This window comes from Leguminivora glycinivorella, chromosome 5, assembly GCF_023078275.1.
Source record: "Leguminivora glycinivorella isolate SPB_JAAS2020 chromosome 5, LegGlyc_1.1, whole genome shotgun sequence".
NCBI classification, from domain to species: Eukaryota; Metazoa; Arthropoda; class Insecta; order Lepidoptera; family Tortricidae; genus Leguminivora; species Leguminivora glycinivorella.
This window is the reverse complement of record NC_062975.1, coordinates 299,528-312,069: the sequence shown is the minus strand read 5'-3', so window position 1 is coordinate 312,069 and position 12,542 is coordinate 299,528. Positions and strand designations below refer to the sequence as shown.

Here is a 12,542-nt window from a genome sequence, read left to right as displayed (position 1 = left end):
GGTTTGTTGTTTATATAATTTATTCGCAAAATGAGGTACAAAAACATGTCAAAACGTGTTTGTCATTTGTTCATGTTTGCCTCTATAGAAATAGCCACCATTACTGATGAACCCATACATTACAGGCCTCATCTTAAAAATACTGAAGTAAAAATACTGAAATATTAAACTTACCGGTCAAAATCATAACCCTCCTTTTGCGTGGTTCGTTCTCAAAAAAGTGGCACCGTCAGGGTAAAGTGAATGAAAAAAAATGAAAATGGTTTTTTGTACCTTTTTGGATTTAAATATGTTTTTGAGTGCATCAATGATACGGAATTTTCAGGAGGGAACGAAATAGTCGTAAAAACGTAGAACTTATAGCGAGTTGAAATTTTAGACATACAGGAGAAAGTGAATAGACAGGGTAGCAGGGAAAACGTGGCAGGATAAAGAGAGTTTGAATAAAAAAACAAGTTTACCACTAATAATTCAACGTATATCGACTATTATGATTTCGTTAGGATGGGATACCCCCATTTGCCAGAATTTCATTTGCCATAATTTTATTTGCCATCCTATTCAACAATCATAATATTGTTTCTCATAACATCTTATGCCATAATCATTGTTTACTATATTAATCTAGTGCCAGAAACTTTGTTTCCCATAAAGTCAGTTTCCATAATGTCATTTGTCAGAATCATCGAAATCCGTAATCACCACATTCCATACCATCATTTGTCATACAAATTAGCGTCCAGAAAAGTCAATTTCCATAATGTGCTTTGGCAGAATCGAAAACTACTATAATAGGTACTAGAAGGACTAGAGAATGAAACTGCTATCAGAAAGTAGGTTAGGTTAGGTTAGCAGTGTGACCCCCTGGAAAATGAAACTGCTATCAGAAAGTAGGTTAGGTTAGGTTAGAACTGTGAACCTCTGGAAAAGGAAACTGTTTGAAAAGTAGGTTAGGTTAGGTTAGAACTGTGACCCCCCGGAAAATGAAAATACTATCAGACAGTAGGTTAGGTTAGGTTAGAACTGCGACCCCCTGGAAAATGAAACTGCTATCAGAAAGTAGGTTAGGTTAGGTTAGAACTGTGACCCCCTGGAGAATGAAACTGCTGGAAAAGTAGGTTAGGTTAGGTTAGAACTGTGACCCCTGGAAAATGAAACTGCTATCAGAAAGTAGGTTAGGTTAGGTAATAATATGGGCAACAATTAATATGGCAATAATTGCTTATGGCGTTTGAATATTCTATGAAACCATATTATTGCACTTAATAATATGGCTAACAAATAGTATGGCATTGTATGATTATGGAAGGTAATATTCGGATAAACAACGAGTATGCCATATGATTTTTATGGTAAACAAATCATTCGGGCAAATGAAATTCAGGCAAGTTAGATTCGGGCAAATGAATATTATGTTAAATGACTGTCGGGCAAACAATAGACAACCCGTTAGGATTCAATTTTTTTTCTTTAAGTAGAAACAAAAGCAAAAAAAAGTATTTTTTTAAACAATATCCATTATTTTTTATTCAAAACAGTTGAAGTACAGTAAGTGATATCTGATTATTATTTTCAGTCACGATGCCTGCAGTTTTTGACTGGTAGAGAATGCCTTAAGGCATTATGTACACCATTTTGTACTTTTTTATGTGCAATAAAGAATAAATAAATAAGTACCTACAATCACAGTCTTGTAAAACAACAAAGCACATATCATGATTCACAATGTGAGTTGTACTTGTGCATGTAATGCCTGCAATGGCTGCCCCAGTGGAAGAGTTGGTTCCTCTCCTTGATGTCTCCTTGGTAACATATGTCGAGATAATGAGGTCAGTATTTAAAATGAGGGTCACTCTAGGGCCGGACGGTGTGCCTTGGCTCTTTAAACATCTTGGAAGTAGATTACGTGGCCACATTGACGACTGCCTCCGAGAGGGTATATATTCTCGTTGGAAGGTGGGCAGACTGTGTCTTTCGAAAAAGGGTAGTCCAGCTGACTGTCCCTTAGGATACCGTCCCATTGCCCTCCTAGATGAAACTGGCACGATGTTGAGCGCATCATCGTAAGTCTCATCTACTGCTGTGCACGCATTTTGAAAGACACGTGCCCAAACATCAGAGATCGGGTTCTGGGAGAAGCGATAGACGCAATTGATGCGCTGCATAAATACAGCGGTCTGGTAGCAGAGAAAAGGCAGGGAGCTATCGCAGTATCTCTTGACATTGCCAATTACTTCGGCTTTCTTCCTTATGTGATAATAAAATAGGCGCATTGCTTCCACGATGCGCCTTTCTATTTGAAGATCATCATTCACCATAGGGCATTACCTTGCAGATAGAGTACTGCTCAATGAATCAGGAGGAAGATGCCTAGAAAGACGAATGGAGTGTGGTGTTCCTACCGGCTGCGCCATATAAACGTATAGGGACAGGTCAATGAGACTACGTGCTCAAATCAAGACTGACTTCTTTATTCTTCTTCTTACCCACATGCATATTCATAATAATCATAACCTACCCACAGTTTTCCACAGGGGTCGGTACTGGGCGCCTGCTCTGGAGCATCGGCTTTGACTTGGCTATCAGAGTAGTCCAACTTCTCCGCATGATCACCATTTGTTATGCCGATGACACAATAGTAGCCGTGAGGGAAGAAAGTACCAGGATAATAAGAAGAGCCACAGTGGCAACTGAGCTCACAGTTAGGCGCATTAATTTGTTTGGGCTTGCGGTGTTACTTGCCACGACCGATGACGTGGTTTTCGAAGGAAAGGTTGGCTTCTGTCCGAAGAAAGTGATTGCTGCCGACCTAGCCAAAATGATAATCGTTGACGCTATACGCCGATCGAAATGCAATCTGGTTCTGTAATGCCTATATACAAGAGCGATAGGGATGTTGCCTTGCCTATTGGCGGTGAGGCGGTCCCTCTTACGCCCCAAATTAAGTACTTGGGCTTAAATTCAAACCAAAATTGGTACTCCGAGGAACATTTTATCAAATTGGTTCCTAGCCTCGACGGGACTGCTTCGGCGCTGAGCAGACTATTGCCCAATATCGAAGGACCCAATGCCCCATATCGGCGCTTATATGCGAACGTCATCCGCAGCGTGTATACAAAATTTCAGCTCAGTCGGTTGAATATTTCTGCTTCAAATTGGGTTGCAAGATTTGACCTCAACATACATACAAACATACATACATGCATACATTGCAAGTTAGTAAAAACCATGTCAAAATAGCTTTTTTTTACTTATATTTCTTTATCCTGTCAACAGTCACTTTACCCTGCAGAGTGATGGCAGGATAAAGTTACACAGGGTGTAGTGAAAATCCGATTAACTAGATATTATCTCCGAAACTGTTGATAATACAACTGTCATAATTTTAATATACATAGTTATACTTCAATACAACATTAAAATGTTATTGGTAAAAAAACTGCCGTATTAATATTTTAAAATAATCATGCCAGAATAAAGTGGACATACCTGTTACAAACTCCGAACGTCACACTTTGAAAACTTCTAACCACAAGACCGCAGCACCTCACACACAAACCTTTACACCGGCGGCTAGAACCATACTGGCTACGTGTTTTACGTATATTAGGGCCTCAATAAGACTTTCTGTGTGTGAGTGAGGTGCAATACCGCGGACGCACAGGATATGGAGAAAATATCGCTGGACAAACTTTGAAGGTGAAAATTAGTGTTCAAAAGTAATCGAAACATCCCGTGCAACGTATATTTAAGAATATAGTAGTCTATTCTCTACAAAAAACGATATTTTATTATCATAAAACTGCAATTTAATAATTTATAGAGCAAAAACTTGAGCAGTGTCGCGTTGTGACAAGGCAGGGTACAGTAGAAAACGGTCTTCTTTATTTTTTTTTTTACAAAAGTATTATATTTATAGAAAAAATATGTGTTGGCCTCGATGTGTCACGTTAATGCCTACTTATGAAAATTTTAATTATATGTGAAAATTATATATTTCGCATACTTTCTATTCAAAAACGTGATGGCAGGGTACGATGCCACTATTTTGAGAATTACCCAGGTATAGGGTCAGTTGGCGGCCATCTGCCGCGCATTGTATGGAAATGCGCTCGCGCAGACAGCGCGGCTGCGGCCGGCGCGCACGCAGGTAATCTGGACGGGTGTTAGTTTTGGTAAAATAGTCTAAATGTGATCACCAGGCACGTACCAACAGATATAATGAAAAAAAAAAAACATTTATTGCAAATTGCACCCAAGAAAATTAAAAAAATATATATATTGTGGCGTACAGAGGCTGGCAACCTGTCACTGCAATGTCACAATTTGGATTTCATTCAACCCCTTTTTGCCAAGAGTGGCACTGAAACTTAGTAGTTCATGTTCATGTGCTCTCATGCTCTGTCTACCCCTTTATAAGATACAGGCGAGATTGAAACCAAGAAAATGTATAAGACTTAAAAAGCAGTCTTACAGAATCACATAAAATAATAATAGTTATCCTTCGTATTTTCCCGGAAACGTTCGTAGATCATCGTACTTTTTTTTATACTATGTCGGTGGCAAACAAGCATACGGTACAGCGGTCACAGTCACCTATGGAAGCCTGCAACTCAAGGAGTGTCACGTGCGCGTTGCCACCCCATTAGAAACCTGCTTATGGTTATGGTTATGGTTATGGGCTCCGGTTTCCGCACTTAGCCTCAAAGATAGAGGCCATTGTGCGTGCTGTATTTGCCAGCTAGGGGTCTAGCCAGCCTAACTCCGCCCAGAAGCGCAGGATCCTCCTGGTGTCTCCACAGGCTTCTCGGAGTGACCTCGTCGTTTTGAGGATTTGAGCCCGTTGTGTGTTCACTCCCTCGCACTCCAGGATGACGTGGGCGACCGTTTCTTCGGCCGACAGGCATCCTCGGCATAGAGGGCTGTCGGTCTTACCTATAACATGTAAATGTTTGTTAAGTGGGCAGTGTCCAGTAATGTTGCCTACGATTATTCGTAGCGATGCTCTATTCAGAGTTAGTAGGCGCTTTGTTAAGCGCGCATCCGGGTGTGGCACTACTTCCCGGGAATGTCTACAGGTACTGGTGTTTGCCCATTGCTCAGCGTGTTGTGTTCTGGTTTTTTGACGCATCCATGACCTGAGTTGACCAAACGGTAAGGGAAGCATCGGGATTGGCCCAGTCGCTTTCTGGTCCGAACCTTTTCTGGCCAGCTCGTCTGCTGCGTCGTTCCCTAGAGAGCCGCTGTGCCCCTTTATCCATTGTAGCGTGACTAGGTTGTTCGACCCTATCACCTCCAATGCTCGGTGGCACTCTAGTATGAGCCCGGACTGAATGGTCTTGCTATCTAGGGCTCGCAGTACTGCAGCGCTGTCAGACACGATGCGTATCTCTTGGTTTGTGATACGCCGCTTAGCTACTGCGTTGGCAGCCTGTATAATGGCGAAGCATTCACATTGGTAGATGGAGCTATACTCGCCTAAGGCTGTTGAGATATGCGTGTTTATTTCGGGAGAATACACGCCCGCACCCGACCCTGTCTTGGTTTTAGAACCGTCGGTGTATATGCGTAGTTCGTGTATTCTCGACCAATCGTTTTCCTCCTCAACAAGTTGTATGTTGTATTTTCTGTTGAAGATGTATACTTTGGGTACCCTGTCGTTAGGAGCCATCATTAGTGGTTGGTATTCAATGGCGTTCCTAAGGATCATGGTGTGAGCCCCGTTCGATGCACCCCAGAGGTTGAGTGATTTAAGCCTCACCGCCGCGGAGGCCGCCTCTTGCTGTATGAATAGGTCCAAGGGCGGTAGTCCTAAAAGGACCTCCAGGGCCTCTGAGGGTGTAGTTCGCATGCAGCCCGTGGTAGCAATGCTTGCTAACCTTTGGAAACGCTGCAGTTTATTCCTCGCTGTGGTGAGTTTGGTTCTAGGCCACCAAACCACAGCGCCGTATGCAATAATAGGCCGTATCACTGCAGTATATAACCACATGGTAATTCTTGGGTGAAGGCCCCAGGTCTTACCCAGAAGTCTCTTGCACTGCCAGAATGTGATGCGGGCTTTATCTAGTTATTCTCAAGATGTTTATTCCATAGCAGTTTGTCATCCAGTGTGATACCTAAATACTTTACCTCTCTGGTAAGTGCTAGTGTCACTCCCTGGAGCTTAGGTAACTGAAGGTTCCTTATACTACGCTTTTTCGTGAACAGTACTAATTCAGTTTTGGATGGATTTACGGATAGTCCCTGCTCCGAGCACCATTGTTCGACGATTTTGAGCGCGCCCTGCATTAGGTCGCATAGGACTGGCTCGAACTTCCCTCTAATGAGGATAGCTACATCGTCTGCATAGCCCACGGTATAATAGCCGGCCTCGTTGAGCGCTCTAATGAGGCTGTCTACCACGAGGTTCCACAAGAGTGGCGAGATTACCCCTCCTTGCGGGCAGCCTCTGGATACAATGGCTCTTGTGTTGCTATTCACGTTTACCTGCACTGCTCTGTTCCTTAGCATGCTGTCAATCCATGAGGATATGGTCTGGTCAGCGCCATGGTTTAGCAGTGCTTGGCTTATGCTGTTGAATTGCGTCTTGTCGAAAGCCCCTTCTACGTCGATGAAGGCTACAAGTGCTGATGATTTAGTTGATAGAGCATCTTCTATTGGTGATATCACACTATGTAGTGCAGATTCCGTTGATTTGCCTGAGGAATAGGCGTGTTGTTGGTGGTGAAGAGGACTACGCAACAGTGCCCCGTCTCTGAGATCGCGATCGCAGAGCCTTTCCATTGTTTTTAGTAGGAAGGATGTCAGGCTTATCGGCCTATATGCCTTTGGTTGCGTATAGTCGTTCTTACCTGGTTTGGGTATGAATACCACTTTTACTTCTCTCCATTTCACAGGGATGTAACCGTGAATTAGGCAGGCTCTGTAGATTACTATTAGGTGCGGCGCGATGATGTCCTTACCCCACTGGAGGAGTCCCGGAAAAATGCCGTCTAGCCCAGCTGCCTTGTATGGAGAGAAACTGTTTATTGCCCATAGTACCTTTTCCAGTGTTACGGCTCTAGTGGCAGTGTCCACGGCGGCTGCAGTTGGTTGTACTAACCTTTGCCTGTCCGCCCCTCCCCATGAAGTCTCCTCCGTGACGGAGCAATCGGGGAAGTGTGTGTCGAGTAACAGCTTGCAAGTCTCACTGTCGGTAGTCGTGTAGCTGTTATCAGTTTTCCTCAGGGAGCCTATATTTCTGGCGGGGTCGCTGGAGAGGATGTTTTTTACCCTGGCAGCCTGAGAGTTGGTCTCGATGTTGGTGCAGAAGGCCCTCCAGCAATCGCGTTTCCGTTCTCGGATGCGGTTTTTGTACAGCGCTTGGGTCGCCTTGTATGCTTCCCAGTCTGTCGCCCTCCTAGTATTTTTTGCTCTATTGAACAGTTTGCGAAGTTTGCCTCGCAGTTTCTCGAGTTCAGGTCCCCACCAGCCTTTCCGGCTGCCGGCCTTAGTCGAGGGTGTTGTTAGTGGACAAGTGCTAGTAAACGTTTCCGTTAGTATCTCTGTTAGTTTATTTACGTGTGCCTCTATGTCAGCAGGTTCCGCGTAGCTTCCTGGGAGTACTGCGAGTTCCGGATTGCTAGACAATAACCTGTTGAACTTGACGCGGTCCGTACGTCTCGGGTTGCGCCAGGGTTCTGGTTTTGGAGTCTCAACGCTTAGTTTGTATCTTACCCATCTATGGTCGGAGCATGACAGGTCCTTTGACACATGCCAATCAGAAATCATTTGCGATGCTCTTTCCGTAGCGAGTGTGATGTCGATAATAGTTTGGAATCTGGAGGTCACGAACGTGGGTTCCGACCCCTGTTCATGAGCTTAAGGTTGGTGGAAAATAGAAACTCTACTAGGTCCTCACCTCGTCTGTTGGAAGATTCGCTGCCCCACAGCCTGTGGTGCGCGTTCGCATCCGCCGAGACGATCAGCTCAAGCTTCTTGTTTTCGCAGTGTCGGATGAGGTTTGCCAGCTCGACCGTCGGTATGTCCGCGTCGCCCGGCAGGTAGGCAGACGCTATGATGATCTCTGGGCTGCTGGCGCAGTTACTCTGGAGCCTGACCGTAGTCAGGTCTCTGGAACAGAACTCATTCATTAAAACTGCGTTGATTTGTTTGGGGAGATATATGCAAGTGCGTGGATTGATTACGGTTGTGTCCAGAAGTAGCTTACCTCCGATGTTGTTTAGACCGCAGATTCTGCCCTTCCTTATCCACGGCTCCTGGATAAGGGCGACGGTCTCGTTGTTGACCTCCAGCATTCTTCGCAAGGTAGCCGTTGCGGCTTGTTTATGCTGGAGGTTGGTTTGTATGAAGTTAGTTAGGGGTGGAGGAGCCATCTTTGATGCTCATCTCCTCGTCCGATTCCAGCGGGGCGTCGTGGTCCATCAGCTGCGCGACATCCCTCTCAAGGTCGCTGTCATCAGCGTCCTCGCGCGGGGTTGTCAGCGGGCAGGCTGACGCCCCTCCCGCCCTCTCGCTTGCGCTGGAGGTTGGTTGGGGGACCGCAGGTTCGCCTGTCGAGCTCTGTCTCTCAACGGAGCTCGGTTCGCTAACCTCCGACACCGACGCGCCAGCTTCTGTATTAGGAGTGGTGCATTCTCTCTGCTTCGCAGCGGAGAGGGCACCGCTCACTACAGTAGCCGTCGCAGTCTCAGCAGGTGGCGGCGCATCAAGCAGCTTGCCATTGCTGTTAAAGAATCGGATGTAGGCGTTGCCCAGTTTATAGGCAAGCCTACGCTCCCTAGCTATTATTCCCGGAATCTGGTCTGCCGGGATGCCGAGAACCAGGAAGGCTCCAGACGTAGTCCCTTCATGGCGCTCGACATTGTAAAGCGACCAGCTGCTGACCTGATACCAAGGGTTCTGTCTACGTAGGAGGATCTGGATCGTCCTAACGTCTTCCGAACAGCTTGGTAGCAGTACAGCGGACTTCACCCGTCGGGGAATGTCAATCTGGCGCTTTACGACCAGTTTTGTGTCGGGAATTGGTGACACGCAGGTGGCTATGGTGTCCTTGAGCCACTCTACGTCCCTTTTGCTCTCGCACTGTAGTTTTAGCACCCCTTCACTGTGGAAAGGCTTTCCACGGAAGGAGGGCCAGTGCGGAGCGTGTGGGCTGGAGCTCGGAGTGCCCACCAGATCTACGATGCTGGTCTCCAGAGTCAGCTTTAATTCCTCCACTTGTTCCGGTGTGAGGTCCTTGAAGGGTTCCGTCATCACTGCGACATACAGGTCGTTTAAGACTACAGTGTCAGCGTAGGAGACGGCCTTCCTTACCACACCCGAACCAGTGGAGGTTTTGGTTCGCTTCGGACAGCTCGTTTTTGGCGATAGTGTGTCGTCAGGGCGAGGACGTTTGGGTACTGGGCCCGTGCCAGTCTGCTTCTCTGGCGCCGCTTTTCCCTTCTTCCCTCTGCCCCCACGTTTGCGCCTCGCTTTCTCGGTCGCGTTGGATTTCTCCTTCGCGCCCGGTGCAGGACGTGCTCCTTTGTCAGCGCGCTGCGGTGCACCACCCTGGCTTCCGCCGGGGCGTTGCGGTTGCTTCGCGCTGACATCAGCAGCAGGGGCCTTTGTCGGCTGTCCTGCGACGGCTGGTTGCCGTCCGTCCCTATCCGAGGCTTGCTTGTTTGCGCGTAGGGCCGCGCGTTTTTGTTTTTTGCGCATATCTGATGGTGTGCGCTTACGTTTCGAGACCTGCCACTCTTGCTCACCAGCCACATTAGTGGCGGGAGCGTTGGTCGTTGTGGCCTTGGGTTCAGGCGCTTCCGAGGAAGCTGCGACCGTTCCCTTGTTCGCGCAGGGCGCTTCCGTGGAAGCTGCGACCTGCTGCTGGTTTTGGGGTTGGATCTGTGTTTGTCCATTTTTATATTTGTTTATATTTCACCTCCCGTGCTTCCCACCCTCCATGGAGCCCGCAACGTTGGGGATGTAACTTATAGTACACCAGGAATACCCGGAAGGTATAGATGTGTTGAGTTGGGTCTCATGCGCGACATCAGGTGCTGCAGACGAGTGGCTGAAGGAAACGATCCCATTTCCTCCAGTGGTTCCACCCGCCCTTGCTCCTTCAGCATGGCCGAGCCCCAGCGTCCTCCCAGAGGACGCCCCCCCCACATCTGGCCAGCGGACCGTACCACCTCGACCGTACGGGACGCGTGTCCACTGCCCTGCAGTGGCTAGCTGCAGGGTAACCGTTTTGTCTGAAATTCGGACCGAAAAGGGCGTATCGTCCTAAGGAGATAACTAACCCCGACCCCCTGTAGGTCTCAGCCCCCAGGACTCCTGCATCCCGACGTACGGCGTTCAACTGCGCAGGACATACGCAGGCAGGTGTGTATAGTCCGCTTATGCCACCTACTCCATAAGCGGAGCCGGGAGCCCGTGCAACGAAACTAGCAATCCAATCGAAATCAGATTACTAGCAACGTCGCAGGGAAAACTCCATAGTTTGTCATACCCCGCTTGGGCTTTTAGGTCCTTGCGGGTTATGACCTCGCCTCCATACTCGGCTACTGGTGGTCCGGGGTAGATGTGATTGTGCGACGCCCGACTGACCACCAGCATTACCAGGGTGTACGACCCGACCCACAGGTGAGACGGGTTCGTCCATGACCCGCGGCGGCAGTGCCATGGACGACGGGGACGTGGTATGGTAGACTTGTAGGAGTAGATGTTGTCAGCTCAGCATCGCACACCTGAACTAACGTACCTACCCCCACCTAACACCCCTAGAAACCTGCTGTACACTCTTTTGCTGTGTTAAGTACCTATTACACAGCAAAAAAGTGTACAAGTTCCAAGGAGGGCTCGGGTTGCCGACGACTCAAAGGACAATAGTCGCAACAAATTAGTTCCGTAGTTCCTTCCGTCACCAGCACACCGCCCCCTCGTTGAGCTCTGGCAGGTTGAGTAGGGACTCACCGGCAGGAACACAAGGTCAGCACTTATTGCACATGCTTTCTACACGTTCTATACGTCTACACGTTCGTGCGTTTCCGTGAAAATATCAAAACTTTATAGCGTATGTTTAAATATTTTTGAGCACCTTGGCCTCAATAACAATACTTAAATATTCCGACCATCAAAAACAGAGGAGTTGTAGCGGAAGGCCCCGGAACCGGAACTGCATTGTTTCAGCCGCCATCGCCACTGTTGCGTCGATATTTATGCGGAGCTGGCACCTGTCCCCTGCTGTGCAGGGTGACCGTTGAAGTCAAAGTATAACAGTAGTCTAGTCTTCTCTTAATCCGTCATCACTCATCTTTAGATATAGGTACCTCCCGGTTGTCACTAAAACCATAGATTAAATATAAGAAGATCATACCATCCCATACATTAAAATGCGACCGCCTAAGAACGCGCATACACTACACCACACATAGATGGCGCCACAAAAAAATGTCTTGTCTCGAAACTTTCAGACAAAAAAAAAACAAATCTAAATCGGTTCATCCGTTCGGGAGCTACGATGCCACAGACAGACACACACATAGACAGACAGACAGACAGACAGACAGACAGACAGACAGACAGACAGACAGACAGGCAGACAGACTGACAGACAGACACGTTAAACTTATAACACCCCGTCGTTTTTGCGTCGGGGGTTAAAAAATAGCTTACTTTGTTTAACTGTGCGCGGGCGCAGTGGGCAGCGGTCAGCTGCGCGCGCAGCTCGGACACGCTTGTCGTTTGATTGGGGTGACATTGACATTGCCAACTCGGACGCTTTTTGCCATACTTCGATGTAATGACGGTTGGTTGATATAAAATATAAAGCATTCTTCTATTTGAATACAATTTGAATTTATTTATCTATTTTGAATTTTGCAATTGCGTGGCTGAGCTCACTGAATGTCGACATTTAGTTTAATTGTAAGTAATTGTATTTTAATGTGTATTCTCTGACATTCATATACATATAACTGTCTGTTTTTTGTGTATGCCATACGATTAAATAAATATTTGAATATTTTATGGCAAAGTTTTACATTATTTTATTTGCATTGTATGTAATTCATTTGCATGTTTTATTTCACATTCTGATATGATCCGACTGCAAAATTACCACAAAACAAATAATCCTACATGACATGACGTACCCAATAGCTCCTATACTCTATCCTATACATATCTTATTGGTACCTACCAAAAATCCTAACAAGATTCGATTGTTTTTTTTCTTACATGCAAATAGTTAACGCTGAATTTTAAATTATAATTTAGCAAACAAAATTAAATAATATAATATGTAATTCATTATCATATCAAAATTACTTGTAGAATAATCTTATTAAGTAGATAGATACCATACGAACGTATACAACGAATGAGTCAATCGAGTGAAATGAGGGTGCTCTAATGAAAAGGACCCTTATTTAAGGGCGATCGAGCTTTAAGAGCTCATTCCTACCAAAAACAAAAACAATAAAAAAAAAAACAAATTAGAACTTGAGGTCTTTGATCTTTAAAATTTGACTTTAGCACACCTTATGATTGAAAAT

The 12,542-nt window shown here is 46.2% G+C and overlaps 1 protein-coding gene across 1 annotated transcript; it reads right to left on the bottom strand.

The window, feature by feature from the left end:
* Nucleotides 1-7,970: 7,970 nt before the first annotated feature.
* Nucleotides 7,971-10,761, bottom strand: LOC125226572. Its single transcript, XM_048130572.1, has 2 exons — nucleotides 8,210-10,761; nucleotides 7,971-8,112 (listed from the first exon to the last, which is right to left on the bottom strand). The coding sequence occupies exon 1, from the start codon at nucleotides 9,700-9,702 to the stop codon at nucleotides 8,353-8,355; it is 1,350 nt and encodes a 449-aa protein (XP_047986529.1). The 5' UTR covers nucleotides 9,703-10,761; the 3' UTR covers nucleotides 7,971-8,112; nucleotides 8,210-8,352.
* Between the last annotated feature and the right edge of the window lie 1,781 nt (nucleotides 10,762-12,542).

Bases quoted from the DNA above. Each gene is read 5' to 3' on its own strand.
- LOC125226572 (XM_048130572.1), bottom strand. From the start codon at position 9,702: ATGCGCAAAAAACAAAAACGCGCGGCCCTACGCGCAAACAAGCAAGCC.